Source organism: Eumetopias jubatus, unplaced genomic scaffold (assembly GCF_037043125.1).
Source record: "Eumetopias jubatus isolate StellerSeaLion01/CBP00866 unplaced genomic scaffold, mEumJub1_p1.0 scaffold_12, whole genome shotgun sequence".
Classification (NCBI taxonomy): Eukaryota; Metazoa; Chordata; class Mammalia; order Carnivora; family Otariidae; genus Eumetopias; species Eumetopias jubatus.
Window position 1 is genome coordinate 32,791,949 of NW_028274818.1, and position 16,992 is coordinate 32,808,940.

Here is a 16,992-nt window from a genome sequence, read left to right on the forward strand (position 1 = left end):
TAACTCAGCAGATGTTACCGTTCTCTGACATAGGGAGCAAGGAGAGGAGCAGATTGGAAGATTGATGATGAGTTCAGTTTGGGGTACATGATGAAGTACCTAACAGATGTTTCAGTTGAGATGTCTAGCAAGGCAGTTGGCTGTGCTTGTCTGGAGTCTGGAGAGTAGTACAGATTTCAGAATTTGACTTCTACATACATGTGATAATTAAAGTCGTGGGGGTGATGGGATCACCCAGGAATAATGTAGAAAATGAGTAAGAGAAGAGAGCCTGCCTGGAACTCAACCCTGAAGAACGTCAACATTTGAGAATACTGCGAGGAGAAGCCAAAACATGGTAGTAAGAGAGAACAAGCAAAACTGAAAGATTTATGGTATCAAGAAACCAAGGATTGAGGGAGGAAGAAAAGAATGCTCAAATTCCAAATGCTGCCAAGAAGTTAATGTTTGAAATATGTTAATTGGATATATTAGTTAGGGTTATACATACATATATGTATATATATATATATATATATATATAAACTGAAATGACAGAAAAGCCAAAATAACAATCTTAGGAAATTGTGGCTATTTTTCTCGTATATAATTAAATTTAAAAATTATATTTTACACATCTTGTTTTTAACATATAATCAGTGGTCTCAAACTTTAGTGCACATTGGAATCACTTGGAACTTTTAGAAATACTGATGCCTGGCTCCCGGTGTGAATACCAGTATGTTGATACTCAGATTTGTTTACATAAAAACCACACATAATATACTTCGAGTAAGTTAAGGACATCACAAGAGTTAATTTTGACATTCATATAATTCTTGCCTGTCAGCTGACTTTGGATCCTGATCCCCATGTAAGGTGTGGCTGCAGTATTTGTTTTAGGTATTTTGGGTCACACAAACTCGGGTTCGGATCTTGACTCAGTTGTGGCCATGTGGTATAACACATCTCTTCTTCCTCAGCATCAGTTTCTGTTTTGTAAAATAGGGATCTTAATCATTTCATGAAATATTTGTAGAGAAAAAATAAGATACCTTTTCCACTTATTACCTGTACATCAATAAGTTACTAAATTTCTCTGGATTTACTCATCGCTAAATTAGGTAATGATATTATCTACCTATGGTGTTGTAAGGACCTACAGTGCTTAGTACAATGCTAAGGGCTTAATAAGTTGTATTGTCACTTAAACATTTAGTCAGCCTCAGGGTCACAGAAATTGGAAAAACTGAAGTCCTCTGATAGAGAGTTGCTCTCAGGAATTTGCTTCAGCCTGGACACAAAACCCAGGATATATGTGAGGGAGGCAAGGTGGGAGGTGGGAAGGATTCCTTTCCTTCCCAGGAAGTAGAGTAGTCAGTGTGTTCCTTTTCCTTCTGTTCTTCCAAATGGATTGAGATAGTGAGGCCAATGCACATATCTGGCTTTCCAGACATTGTACATATATTACAATTTAGAAATATTTGTTAGGGTTATATTAGTCTTAGCTCTCAGGCAGCCACAGGTTATGTGTGATAAAGTACATACATACTCACCTACTATGGTGAGCCCCTCTGTTTTCAGAGGGCTCATAGGTGTCAGGAATGAATGAGCCTAATCGAAAGAAGAGTCATTATATGACTATATTTCTGCCATTGATTTTTGTCTACTTAACCAATCTTACACTAGCTGTCTTTAATACTGATTTTTTTCAATTTACAAGAAAATATATCTCATTGCATATTTGTTATATTTATGTGTTTCATAGGCTGTGTGGAGGAGCTATAAAGCCAGGAAATATTTACATAAAGTGAAAGCTGCCTGCAAGATTCAAGCCTGGTATAGGTATTGGAAAGCACGTAAAGAATATCTACGTGTACTAAAAGCTGTTAAAATCATTCAAGGTTGCTTCTATACCAAACAGGAGAGAACACGGTAATATGTGATAGCTGTTGGGGGGTGGAGGGGAGTGTGTGTGTGTGTGTGTGTGTGTGTGTGTGTGTGTGTGTGTGTGTGTTAGCCAAGTCTTTATATAAAATAATAGTGCTTATTGATTTTTCTTTTAAATATTTGCTATGCCTAACTTGTATGGTTTGTTTTGTTGGTCTTATCACCATTAATGTAACAAAGTATATCTCTAAGACTATCTTATTTTTTGAGATAGAGCCTTGATATAATTCAGTAAAAAGTACTTCAAGTTGATTTGGTTTCATATGGGGATGAGGGTAAGAGGAAGTAAATAAAATAATCCAGGAAAATATTGGTTTCCTTATTAGTGCATTGGTCCATTTTGTTTGCCAATTTAGCTACTGGCAAAATGTGTTTTCTCACTCATTTTTCTTTTCTTTTTTTTTTTAACTTAGCCCCCACACTCTTTTACCTTAATGATGAAGACCTAATTACCAACTTATTTATGTTCATTGTATTTTCCTATTCCTTGTTCATTTCTTTGAAACACCTTTTCTAAAGCTCTTAATCAGATTATCGATATTATTTTTTATTTCATAGTGTAAGAATTTTTCTTCAGTTACCAGAATTGATGAATTATTGTATCAGTGGTGGTTTTAAAGATTGTTTTAGGAGAACACACTAGTGTTAGAAGAGTTTCTTGATAGATTCCATGGGTAGAAGCTCAGGGCTTGCCATATAAAGATATAGTTGCTGCTATCAGCTGTTAAGGACCAGTATCTAAGTTTCCTGTTCCAAAATGCTGAATTTTTCTTATTAATGCTCAGCTTTGTTTTCTAAGAAATGTGGCAACATGTAAGTTAAATCCATTCTCAATTTTTATGTATTACACCATGTTGACACCTAAAGTTTAATCTCTGGCCCTTACTTTCTAAGTTTTTCTCCAGTTCTACTTACAGAATATTTCTTTTTAAATATTTGCATGATGCCTAGCTTTCCTTTCAAACAAGTGTCCATTTCTCATTTGCCTGATGCTCTTCTAATCTCCCAAGTTCTCTTAGTGACCCCCCTCCTGTCTGCTCAATGACTCAATTGCAATGACTCAGATTTTATACTCTGCCATTATTTCTACCCGCACCCCCTTTGTCTAGGCTTTGTCTAGGTCTACATAATTGTACTTTCTTTTGATCCTGTTCAGAATTCTTTCTCATTCTAGAAATTCATATTTCTTATCACTGAAATATTGCCAATATTGCTAATTGCAAAACTTCTTTTTCATTGTGTCAGTTCAGGGTGTGTGTATGTGTATGTATAAAATTCTGATGACTACAATTTAAATATAAATTATACTTTTCCACTTTCTTTTATTCTCATTATCTTTCTTGTGTTTTCTTTCTCTAGTATTTAGCGGGGGGGAGTGAGGTGTACAATAAATACTTATTGAATAGATTAAAGACATTTGTAATTGCTTTCCCAATAACTACTTTTTAGGTTTCTGAATGTGAGAGCATCAACAATTATCATTCAGAGAAAATGGAGAGCTACACTTGCTGGAAGAATAGCTCGTGAACACTTCTTAATGATGAAAGTAGGTGCAGAAAGAAAAAAATAGCTCCTTTGCAAAGAATTATTTTAGGAAACAAAAATTGTTTTTTGTTAACTATACATTTTAAACACATCGCTGCAGTTAATTAAAAATTGTATTCACTCATAAAAATATTTTATGAATGCTTTTGTTTGTATATTTATAAAATATTCTCAAATCCAAGTTTGAAGTAACTAATTTTAGAGTAAATAATTTATTTGGAGGAAGTCCTAATAGATGTAGCATATTTTGTCTACTATAAGTCAAACACTTAATAATATAGTCTTTAACGAAACCAGCCACGTCCCTGTCACACACGATGCCATCGGCCTATGGGTCCCAAATTCACGGTCCAGCTGCCCTCCTGCCCGAGTCAGCGTGCACGGCCTGTCCCCTGCTAAATGCCAAGTCAACATGCCTTCACCTCAGATTGCCAAGGGCTCAAATTGACACTGTTCCCCTCAAATTTCAGCCCCTGTACCCAAGTTTGTGCACAAAAGTGGGAATAATTATAACAGCAGAATGAAGCAACCTATTTCTGTGGAATACAGAATGGATAAAAGTTGTGTGCTAGGCTGAGAACATCTCCAAAAAGCACATGAACAATACATACAGCATGATTCTGGTTAGTTAAAAAAAAAACCAAAAACCTGGGAGGAATAAAACAAGATGAAACCAAAGAGGGAGACAAACCATAAGAGACTTCTTAAGCATAGGAAAGAAACAGGCTTGCTGGAGGGGAGGTGGGGGGGGATGGGGTGACTGGGTGGTGGGCATGAAGGAGGGCACGTGATGGAATGAGCACGGGTGTTGTATGCAACTGATGAATCACTGAACTCTAAAACTAATAATACACTATATTGTTAATTATTGAACTTAAAAAAAAGGAAACCCCCCAAAAAATAATATAGTCTTTAAACTACAATTGGTGATCTATTAAAAATATTTAACATCAAAGTTTAGAATAGCTGCAGTACCTATAGCCTTTTATTAAAGAAATCAAAACTAAAATTCTACTTATAAATTTCAACATTCATGTAATATTCACTATTATTATATAGCCATTATTATTATACCTACTAGTGTATATTTGCTAATTGGATGCTCATAATCACCCTCTGAAGTAGTTATTATTAGCATACCTATTTTACAAATGAGGAAACTGAGGTCTAGAGAGAGAAAGTGACTTGCCCAAGGTCATTCGGCCAGTTGGCCGGGGAATCTATGTTTTAAAGCAAACCTAGTTCCCATTTTAATTTATATACTTCTTCAGGTGTCTTAGAATTTGGTTGTGGAGGTGTTATGTAATTGAAACTAAGATGTGCTAGTTCTAAGATGTACTCTAAGGTTCTTGAAGCAACAAACAGCTTCCCTGATAGCTGTTTACAATACCCATTCTGTTCTTTACATTGCTAGCATTTTTATTAAATGTATAGGTCCTGTGGTAATATTAGTTCTTTTCTCCCTCACAATGAGAGGTATCAAGAAGATGAGAGGGAAAGAGCACCAGATACCTATTGACCTTGGCTTGCACCTTCATAAAAATTTAATTTTTAGCTGTAGACCTATATAGGTTTAGAAATTATACACCATCACCTTTTCTTTTATATGAAATATGACATTCTTAAGCTAAAAATGTAAGGAAAAATCACAATTATACGATCTCATTTTACATTGAGAAATTCAGAAACCTATGGGTTGAAATTATTAAGCCTTTCTATTAATGCCACTTGCACATTTTTCCTTATAGAGACATCGAGCTGCTTGTTTGATCCAAGCGAATTTTAGAAGATACAAAGGAAGGCAGGTCTTTCTTCGGCAAAAGTCTGCTGCTTTGACCATACAGAGATATATACGAGCCAGGAAGGATGGAAAGTGTGAAAGGATAAAATATGTAGAATTAAAAAAATCTACAGTTGTTCTGCAAGCACTAGTGCGTGGTTGGTTAGTAAGAAAAAGAGTAAGTATTTATAAGTAGAATATCTCAGTCCTATGAAATGAAAATATTTGATGTTAAATTGTGTTAAGAAATTTTAGATTTTGGAGAATAATTTCAGAGCTAATATAACCATTAACTTGAATTTATTCAGCTTCTGCAGAGCCATGTAACAAGATCACTGTCTGCTATCGAGTTTTGTTCTTTGAGCCTGTTTCTCATAGATGCTCACCAAAAATGCAAACTAAATTTTCTCTTGTGATGAATCTTAACAAAGGAACTGAAAGAAGAGTGAGGGAAGAGCTCCACACATGAAGGAGGTTGTGATTCAGGTAGCCATTTGCTACCACCAAGCAACTCTTTGAGGTGTTCTGAGCTACCATTCCTGTGATAACTTCCACATCTTCAGCAAGAGAGAATCCTCTGGGAGAGTTCATGATGTTTTTGGCATCTAATATATGAAGCACTGGCAAAGACAAAAAAATTTGAAATGAAAAAGGAAATCTTTTATATTGTGTTCATTAAATATAAATTGGAAGTTTAAAGGCCACTATTGAGAGGTTCTGCTACAGGAGTCTTGTGCTAGATTTGTGCAAGACTGCCTAATAACTGGAGAAATTGATTCGAATAATTTTGTCTGACTTACTATGACCATCTCTAGCAGTTCTTCTTAGAATACTGTAATTTGTTTTGAGTTTAGTATTCATACACTTCTCTCATTATAGTTAGTACATTCAAAGCTTTAATTAGCTGTTTTTGTGTAGTCTAGTTAAATTAAATACTGTTCTTTAGTAAGGTGCCCAAAATACAATTTTGCTTTTTATACCCTGAGTTAGGGGTTACACATGTGGAAATATTGTATAGTAAAGGATTATAATCACTTTGAGTTACAATGTAAATAATCTTAATTAAAAGTTAACATTGCTAATTTACATAATTTGGTATTGAGGAAATACAAAAATAAACATTGATCAGTTGTCCTAAGAGTCAAATATCTGGTTAATTTTTTATTTCTCTTTTAGATTTTAGAACAGAAAACCAGAATTAGGCTTCTTCACTTCACAGCGGCTGCATATTATCACCTGTCTGCTCTTAGAATTCAAAGAGCATATAAACTTCACATGGCTTTGAAGAATGCCAACAAGCAAGTTAATTCAGTCATCTGTATTCAGGTTAGCTTTTCCTTTGCAGTAGTAAAACTATGGAATAATTTTTGTTACAAATTTTCTATCTTAATAAATAATTTCCAAATACCTTATGCTAAGGTCATATAATATGTAGCCTTTTGCTTATAGGATGACATATTTAGGATGGCTTGATGGGTTAGAAATAGGTTGATGTTTTAAGGCACAGGAATAAAGCTATGAATTATTTTCTGAAATAATTATACTCATTTATACTCATAGCAAAGTCTGAGGGTACCTGTTTCTCTACATTCTTGCCAACACATAGTGTTAAAGACTCTGATTTTTGCTATTTTGATGAATGGCAAATTGCATCTCATTTTTGCTTTGGATTTCCTTTCATTGCTAGCAGTTCTAAAAAATGTTTCATGTGTTGGCTATTCAAATTATTATCTGTGTATTGTGTGCTTTTTCTTAATGTATGTGTGTGGGTTTTTTTTTTTGTTTTTGTTTATTCATATACTTTGCCCTTTCTTCTTTTGGATGTTCTTTTTTCTTATGATTTATAAGAGTTCTTTATGTATTTTGGATAATAACTCTCTTTACATACATTAACATATACTTATATGTAAAATATTGAGTGAGAAAACAAATTGCAGAATGACACGTACAGCTTGCTAGAGTTTGGATGATTTGTGAAATGAAGGCTATGTTGTACAGGGTTAAATTGACACATACCCAATGAGGACTGGAAGATTTGCACCCAGTGGAGTGGAGAAGTAATGCCACTGGGGAGGGTTGAAAGATATTTCAATATAATCTTCTGTTTATTTCACTTGTGTATGTATGTGTATATATGTATTTATTTGTTTTAAAAACCTGAAGTAAAGAAAATCTCTATATGTTTTACAAACAGAGATGGTTTCGAACAAAATTACAGCAAAAGAGATTTGCTCAGAAGTATCATAGCATCATCAAAAGTCAGCATGAAATTCAAGAATGTATGAGCCAGCAAAACAGGGCTGCGTCAGTAATACAGAAGGCAGTACGCCGCTTTCTCCTCTGTAAAAAACAGGAAAAATTTAATAATGGAATCAGTAAAATTCAGGTAACTGGAAATATTATGATGTTAGTTCCAGACTTTGGTTTATGATTCACCTACATGATATCTAACATTTTAAAAACACAGTCACATTTTAAAAAGCTGAGGTTTGCCAGTTGAATAACTCATAAATACTGTATCATTATTAAGCCCTTTATTTTCAAATTTCCCTAGAGACATTTAGGATTGAGGTGAAAAAGTATTTTAGCATTTTGTATAGATTTAGACATCTTTGGTCAATGAATCATGCTTCAGGTTATATACAGGAATATTATATATATTTCTTTTTATAAAAATCTGTGTAGCTATTTATTAGAACATGAGCTGAGGTTTTATTTGCAAAGTGTCTGATTATATCCTATAGATTTACTGAAAATACTTATTTTGTAGAAATAGATGTAGATATAAGTTCAAAACATCATGGGATTAATCTTAAAATTACTGTGTTTTGTCTTTTTAAGGCATTATGGAGAGGATACTCTTGGAGGAAGAAAAATGATTGTACAAAAATTAAAGCTATACGACTAAGTCTTCAACTTGTTAACAGGGAGATTCGAGAAGAAAACAAACTCTACAAAAGAACTGCACTTGCACTTCATTATCTTTTGACCTACAAGCACCTTTCAGCTATTCTTGAGGCTTTAAAGCACCTAGGTTAGTTTTTCTTAACAATATCTTGTATAAGGTTAGAAATGCATTTTTACCTTTGAGGTGTACAAAGAATGTTATAGTACAGTATTAGCTAAAATTTCATTTTGTTGCTATGAATTTATCTCTCTCTTTTTTTTTCCTCCTTTCAGAGGTAGTTACTAGATTGTCTCCACTTTGTTGTGAGAACATGGCGCAGAGTGGAGCAGTTTCTAAAATATTTGTTTTGATCCGAAGTTGTAATCGCAGCGTTCCTTGTATGGAAGTCATCAGATATGCTGTACAAGTCTTGCTTAATGTCGCTAAGGTAGTTTTCCATTTTAATAATGAATTGTTCATTGGTCAAGAAATCTAACCCAGCAAATTAAGTTCATGCTTGTTCACCACTAGAACTTAGATCGCCCAGTTAGAATTCATTTATGTGCAAGAGTCTTAGGGGGGAAAATATTTACTCTGTTAACATAACTGTACATAGAAGCACTAATTTTTTATGATTTTATTTTTTCTGTCTTTATGATATTAATAACAGTGATTACTAACATTTATTGAGTACCTCCTACGTGCTAGTGTTTTCCATGCATCATTTAATTTTTCTTACAATAATCCTCTCAGGCAGTTCATGTTGTTATTCTGATTTTATAGAGAAGGAATAATAATCCTTATAGAAGTTAAGTCTCCTGCCTAAACACTTGAGTGTGATAAGTGATAGAGCTCAATTCAGATCCATGTTGTCCACCTCTAGAGCTGGTGTTCTTATCCACCGCATTGTATCAAAACAATAGAACCTCTTATAATCATGTCGGGCAAAACACGATGAAGGTATTGCTATCACTTAGTTACCCTGTATGTAAGACTCTATATAGGTATTAGCATTTAAGATTTTTGGCTTTGGACTAGTAGTAGATATCTGTACTAAACTGTAATGCATGCAGTCAAAAATACTGAGATGACAGATTTGTCTTCCCCACCCAACCCCTTTGCCATAACTTAGAACACTTTACCTGATGTTTTCTTACTGAGAAGTGGTGGTTAAGAACACAGACTGATGCCAAATTACCTGGGTTTGAATCCCAGCTCTGCAGCTTATTATAGGTTACTTAGCCTCTCTTTGCTTTACTTTCTTTAACTATAAAATGGGTATAGTAATGGTATCCACCTCATAATGTTATTGTGAGAATGAAATGAGTCAATATATATAATGTGCTTCATACATAAAAGTGCCAAATGTTAACTGTTAATATTGTTTTATTGTTGTTTTTATCTTAGTATCATTAGCATTATTTGTTCCCATGCAAATTTCAGTATGAATCTAGTGATACAATTAGGTATTTGAAGCAGGAAAAATATATCCCAATCTTAGTCTTTATCATTATTTTACCCTGTGATTAACTACCACAGATAAGTTATCTTTTTCCTGTGAGGTTCTCAGTAAAATTGCCTTGTCATTAAGCTTTTTAGGGTGTTCATGTTCAAAGATTTTAGATTTCATTCATAATTTGTGGAACTTAAAAGTCAGTTGGGAAGAAAACAATTAAAATGCAGATATGCATATAAAATGGATCCAGAAATGATAGTAAAATCAAGAAGTCATTTCACAGAGTCCTTCGGACTTGCCATAGATAGTCCAAAAAGTTGGCTCTAAGCTTTTTTTTTTTGATTGGGCTATTTCTAAGGCTAACATGTGTTTGTTACAATGTTTGCTTTCATTCTGTTCTCTTCAAGTATGAGAAAACTACTGCAGCAGTTTATGATGTAGAAAATTGCATAGATACACTGCTGGACCTTTTGCAAATGTACCGAGAAAAGCCTGGTGACAAAGTCGCAGACAAGGGTGGAAGCATTTTTACAAAAACTTGTTGTTTGTTAGCTATTTTATTGAAAACAACAAATCGAGCCTCTGTAAGTATTAGTTATCTTCCTTTGAGGTTATCTTTCCAGGTTTTTAGGTTTAAGATTTACATTTTTCCTTCAGTAATTGTCACAATTTAAATAGGGTTTTGTGTATGTTCAAACCTGCCTTTTAAAAACAAAACAAAACAAAACAAAAAAACCTGCCTTTTTTGTTGATATAGGAGGTGTTTGCCTGTTGTGTTGTGTGCTGTGTGTGTTGTGTTGATATAGGAGGTTTTCTAATGTATTAAAGAAACTAAATTTTAAAAATAAAGTTTATTACAGTTATATAAGTAGCCATTTCCCATTTACGAGGAAAGTAACAAATTATCCTACTAAGGTAGAATACCACATATATGTGACTCCTCATCCTCCTGTTGTAACCATAAATACATTTCAAGCTTTTCTATGGTAAGACCTCTCTAGGTGTTACAGTCGAACATGGGGGAACCACAGGCTATGATAGAACAAAACCACTGAAGGATTTTACATGAGGGAGTATGTTCTAGTTTAAATTTCAACATGACTTTGGCTACTGATTGAAGAATGGATTTGGGAAAGTGTGTGTGGATGTAGGGAGACCATTCAGGAAGGAGGGACGTATAGATATGTAGTGGTCTAGGCAAAGAAGTGTACTTGACCTAGGGTTGTGAGAGATAAGTCGATAACTTTGGAAACCTAGAGAAAATTCACAGGACTCGGCAACTGGATATAATAGGTCTATTGACTATAATACTTACCCTTTTATTCAGTATGGAGCTAGGTATAGAATCTTTAAATATGTACCTTTTTTATAATTGTCTTACAATTTAGTTTATAACTTAAACCAGTCTAACTGCTCAACTTGGAAAGTATGGCTTTTGATTTTGTTAAAGACACATAAGTTTATTGTCTGGTGGTTATTATGGTTGATTTTACTAGCATAGAAGGGATACCAAATTTTTATTAGTTTTAATAAATGTATATTTTCTTTTTTAGGATGTTCGAAGTAGGTCCAAAGTTGTTGACCGTATTTATAGTCTCTACAAGCTTACAGCTCGTAAACGTAAAATGAATACTGAAAGAATACTTTATAAACAAAAGATGAATTCTTCTATAAGTATCCCCTTTATTCCAGAAACACCTGTAAGAACCAGAATTGTTTCAAGGTAAGCAGTAAATGTGTACTCTATAGTTTTGTGTCACTGTTCATTCATTCATTCATTCATTCATTCATTCATTTAGCGAACATTTTTTGAGTATGTACTATAAGCAAGATACTGTACTTGACAGTGGAGAAACAACATATGAGTAAAAATAGAATCTTTGGTAAATCTAAAGTAGACCTTCTCAGGAAATAATGAAGTAATACTAACACTGTGGCTTTGGGTATTTAATAGTTATTTGATAAATTCCTTGTATTAAATAGTTAAGTACTAAGTCTAACAATTAGCATTTTATAAGCTTTGCTGTATAAACTTTTTTTTCCTTGCATGTAGAACAAACTACACTGTTCAAAAGCTGCCAAAAATCCCTCCTGGCTACAGTATCAACTTCCAACTCTTCTCCTAATCATCATGATACTTGAGATTTCTCCTTCTAAAGAAGTTCTTTATGAGACCCTGTAGTAGTTTCCCTAGAGCTGCTGTAACAAATTACCACAAACTTGGTGGCCTTAAACAACAGTAACTTATTCTCTGATAGTTCTTGAAACCAGAAGTTCAAAATCAGGGTGTCAGCAAGACATCGCTTTCTCTGAGGGCTCAAGGGCAGAATCCTTCCTTGACTCTTCCAGTTTCTGGTGACTCTAGGTGTTCCTTTGCTTGTGGCTGTACAACTCCATTCCCTGCCTCATGGGCCTCTTCTCCTCCTCCCTCCTCCTTAAAAGGACATGTGTTGGATTTAGGTCCAGTTCAGATAATACAGGATGATCTGATCTCAAGATCCTTTAGTTAAGTATATCTGTGGAGACCTCTTTTTCAAAATAAGGTAACATTTACAGGTTCTAAGGATTAGGATGTGGACATACCTTTTTGCGGGGGGGGCGGCCATTCAATCAACAGCAAACCTATAGAGATAATAGTAGCTTAACTAGTTTAAGACATGTACCTTTAGAAATTTTTTAAAAAATGGGTATTAGCTTATCTGGTTAACCAAGTAGACACCTTTATATCAGTGTCAGAGTAAGTATGGTATGGAGCTGCACCCTATGCTTTAAAGTGCCGAACTTGTGATTATGACACAGCATGGAGCCACATACTTCAGGAGAATGACAGTAAATAGGCAAATAAGTGAATAAAGTAAAGAGAATAACTTAGAGGACCTGCTAAAATAGTGTGACTGGGAAATTGTCTCTGGGATGTAGTTACAAGAAGTAAAAGTCAGAAAGGACAGGAGAAGATAGAGTGGGAAGGGGCATTGAATCATGGGTTTTGTTTTGGAAAGCCTGAGGTTCCTGTGACAGTTTAGAGGAGGAGAGAAACAAGCTATTAGAAAATCAGGGCTGTGGTTCTAGGCAGAAGAATCAGTCTAGAGATTTAAATTTGGTAATCCAAATTTAAATTTGGATTCAGGAATCATTAGATCACATTTAAGGGTATGGTAATAAATCCAGTCATCTCAGGGGAAGAGAATTCCTAGAAGAGAAATTCCCAAACCGAACCTCAGGGTAACCCCACTTTCTCCAGAACTCAGAGAAAGAACCAGCCAACAGCTCTGAAAAGGAATTGGTAATTAGATAGATGATATTCCAAAGTGGTGTCCCATCAACTGTGTGGAATGCTGCCGAGAGGTTGTTAGATAAGGTACGAAAAATGCCCATTGGACTTGGCAAGATGGAGGTTAGTGGTTAAGTGGTGACACGTATAGATTAAAGAGGATTGAAAAACAAATGGACCACATCATATGAAAAATTCATGAGTTTATGATGATACTAAGGAAAAACATTGGTTACCCTTGAAGAATACTAGAGAAACAACTCATGATGCTTAGTATGGGTAAAAGGAAAAAATCAAGTATGTCCCATTTTTCTTATATAGACACTATCTTAGGGCAACCCAATGGCTGATGTAGGAGTTTTCTATTAAAAAAAAGTGTTTAATAAATGCAGAAGGAATATGAAATTATCATTATTTGTAGCCCCAGTGAAATAATAGGTCTACTTGAGGCCACAATTCATGCAAGTTTGATAACAAAGCTTTAGATGAATTAAATCTTTGTAGGTGACAATAATCTGTTGATGAATCTTGACATAACAAAAAGATAAGACCACCAAATATTGTCTTTCTGGGTACACAAGACCATCTGAATATGATTATTGTCACAAAAGCACACCTGAATCACCTCATGCCTTTTTGCACTATTCTGAGTGTTACCCCTAGACCCGTGCCAGGTTGCAAATTCAGTTACTGCTCTGTGTTGCTAGAAGTTGAAGCGTGGCATCAACGTTTAGAAACTTATATAGTAATTTAAGCATACTATTACATAGTTTTTTAAAGTCAGGTTTATTGGGATACAATTTACACAGTAAAATTCATCCTTTTTATTACGTGTAACGTTTGATGAATTTCCTTATGACAAAAATTGGTCTTGGGTGCCTGGGTGGCTCAGTTGGTTAAGTGGCTGCCTTCGGCTCAGGTCATGATCCCAGAGTCCTGGGATCGAGTCCCACATCAGGCTCCCGGCTCAGCGGGGAGCCTACTTCTCCCTCTGACCCTCTCCCCTCTCATGCTGTTTATCTCTCTCTCTCTCAAATAAATAAATAAAATCTTTAAAAAAAAAATTGGTTTTCTGTTGTAGGGAACTCTAGCAACATTCTTCAGTTAGTTGATATAAATTAGAATTGTAATACTGATTTAATCTACAAAATTGTTTTTATTTATGAATTCATTTTTGGCCCAAAATTTATAACATTAGAACTTCAGCTATGACTTTTATATTTTGCTGAGGCAACTAAAATTTTATTTAAAAATGATTAATTTAGCATTTTCTGGTTTTACGTTGTTAATAAAAGATTTAATTGATTTTGATGAACTAAGTTAACTGATGATATTTAATATCCTTCTTTCCCTCCCCACTTCCTTCCTTCCCTGCCTGTCTCCATCTCCATGACTCAGCACTTCTCTACAAATCATAAATGCTACAGTGTTGACAATACACTATTTTTTGACCTGGGTTATATAGCAGTTAGCTTTATAGTTACTCATAATTATAAACTATGTAGTAGTTGTAAATTGGTTTTATGCTTACATATTTCACAGTATAACATAAAAAAGAGCCTACTTGCTTGAAACTTACTAATGAGGACCATTTCTACATTTGATTTCTATTTAAGGAATTGGGAAATTTTAATGCTAATTATGTTTTTAAAACTATAATTAACATGGGACGCCTGGGTGGCTCCTTTGGTTAAGCATCTGCCTTTGGCTCAGGTCATGATTCCAGGGTCCTGGGATGGAGCCCTACATCGGGCTCCCTGCTCAGTGGGGAGCCTGCTTCTCCCTCTCCTTCTTCCCCTCCCCTTGCTCATGCTCTGCCTCTCTCTCTCTCTCTCTCTCTCTCTCAAATAAATAAATAAATAAAATATTTAAAACTGTGATTAACATGAATTAACAGCTTCCCTTTTTCTCAGCTGAGATAAAATATTTCTATCACACCAAAGTTACCTTGTGCCCCTTTGCAGTCAGTTATCTCCTTTTAACCCCTAGATTCTGGCAACTGCTGATCTTATTTCAATACTTTTAGCTTTGTCTTTTTTATATGATTACACAAATGGAATCATACAGTATATATCTTTTTGTGACTGGATTCTTTTTTTAGCTTAATGTTTTTGAGATTTATTTATATTGATGCATGAATTAGAATTTCATTCCCTTTTATTCCAGAGTACTGTTCCATTGTATGGCTATACCACACTTTGACCATTTACCAACTAATAGATATTTGGATTTTTAACCAAATGGAAAGACTAAGAAGATGGAAATGCATAACATAGTAGGGAGTTATGTGAGAAAGATGTATGAGCTCCCCTCCAATGGATGTTATTTTCTTAATGAAGTATGAGATTATAAGCATCAGCTCAAAAGCAGACCAGAGAGGGTGTGGCAAGGACATTTGAAAAGAAGAAAGGAATAAAATGGTCATCTTGGGGAAAGAGGAAGGAAGCATACTAGGCAATTTCAGGCACCCATTTAGTTCTGTAATTATTGATGTAAAATCAATCAGCCTGGTTCTGCGATCTTTCTTTTCTTCTGGTTCAGCTGTACAGGAATGGAGAAGGCAGATATTTGGATTCAACTTGGAATCCAAATAGAACTTTCCATTAGAAATTAATAGGAAAGAGAAACAGTAGCATTAATGAAATTTGCCAAGGAGCTTATATTGATGGATCTAAGCTAGACAAGGAGGGAAGTGAGGTCAGCATTCTGATGGATGATGGGTACGTGTTGAGGTCAGTGAATTAGAGATCTCAGTGGGGTGGAAGAATATGTGCAGTAGATGTATTAAATCAAATGACATGGATGAATCAGAAGTGGTGGGAGAATGGCAGTCTCAAATTGAGATGTCAGTGGTGGGGTACTTTCTGATGATGATGATGAAGGCTATTATGTGATCATGTAAGAAGGAGTTAGTTGAGGGGGTACAGAAGGAAGGGGGTTGCAAAACTGCAGATGAGATTGTTGGATTTTCAGCTAGCTACATGGATGTTGAAGTTACTGAGAATGGTGGCAGGAGTTGAGAGAAGACCAAGAACCAAGTTTACAAAGAACAGAATCCCGGGAGTTTGATAGTTGACCAGAAGGCAGTCGTGAGCAAATAGCATAAGCCTCAAAGGAGGAAGGATGGTGAGAAATAGCCTGACAGTGGTAAATGGCGATAAACCCTCACCTGTTTGAGATGGTTGTAAGGGAAGTGATGTGTTCAGGAGGAGCCACATTTTTGTTAAGACAAAATAGTGAAGGTAACTCTTTTAAGAGAAGAACTTTGTTAATCCAAGATTTTTATTCTTTTCACAGACTTAAACCAGATTGGGTTTTGAGAAGAGATAAAATGGAAGAAATCACAAATCCCCTACAAGCTATTCAAATGGTGATGGACACGCTTGGCATTCCTTACTAGTAGATGTAAACATTTTCAGTATATACAGCAAAAAGAAATATTAAAGCTAATCATGAATGTGTAAAGTGTTTTTGGCTTTCTTTTGTACAACTTCTAAAATCTGATTTTGTATTAAAATTTAGAAAAACATATATATAACAATAAACTGTTTTCATATTTGTTGTTTCTTTTATTATTTTATGGCTTTATGCATGTAAGAAACCACTATGTCATAAAATGATTCTAACACTATTATTCATGTCTATTATCTTAAAATATTATGTTAGTCTGAATATAATCATATTCCAAAAGGGGAAAGAATAGCTTATTACTCTCATTTTATAGGTGAAGCGTTTTTCTAAAACAAATTTTGGAAATATAAGATTCTGCCAACACACTTAGAAGTGACAAGAGGACAAAATAATCTCACAAATGCTACAAACAACATCTCCATTTATCTCCCTGACTGACTGGACCATCCAGATAGGCAAGTGAGCTCCTCTAGGCAAATTAAATTCAACCTGCCCATTATATACTAAAAACCCTTAACTTTGAACTGATTGGAGTTATAATTTGACCTGAAAAGAACATGCTGTTGCTTACAAGAGAAACTTGTCACCTAGTCCTGATAGTGATTAGGTGTTGAAACCTAATTCGTTATTTTCAACAGCTTTGGGTCACTATTACCAGTACTAAACCAGTGTGGTTTCAGGACCACAGAAGCCTAATTCCAGTGGCTGTTTGA

General features: G+C 34.8%; 1 protein-coding gene across 2 annotated transcripts in view; it reads left to right on the forward strand.

Moving 5' to 3' along the window:
• ASPM (assembly factor for spindle microtubules) overlaps positions 1–16,333 on the forward strand; it is a 64,004-nt gene extending 47,671 nt beyond the window's left edge. For both annotated transcript variants that reach the window (XM_028120332.2, XM_088016809.1), the window contains exons 19-28: positions 1,748–1,914; positions 3,379–3,475; positions 5,223–5,432; positions 6,431–6,580; positions 7,449–7,640; positions 8,096–8,288; positions 8,435–8,589; positions 10,005–10,181; positions 11,151–11,320; positions 16,166–16,333. In XM_028120332.2, coding sequence (XP_027976133.1) covers positions 1,748–1,914; positions 3,379–3,475; positions 5,223–5,432; positions 6,431–6,580; positions 7,449–7,640; positions 8,096–8,288; positions 8,435–8,589; positions 10,005–10,181; positions 11,151–11,320; positions 16,166–16,268 — 1,614 coding nt within the window. In that variant the 3' untranslated portion in view covers positions 16,269–16,333. The remainder of the gene's footprint in view (positions 1–1,747; positions 1,915–3,378; positions 3,476–5,222; positions 5,433–6,430; positions 6,581–7,448; positions 7,641–8,095; positions 8,289–8,434; positions 8,590–10,004; positions 10,182–11,150; positions 11,321–16,165) is intronic.
• Positions 16,334–16,992: the final 659 nt, after the last annotated feature.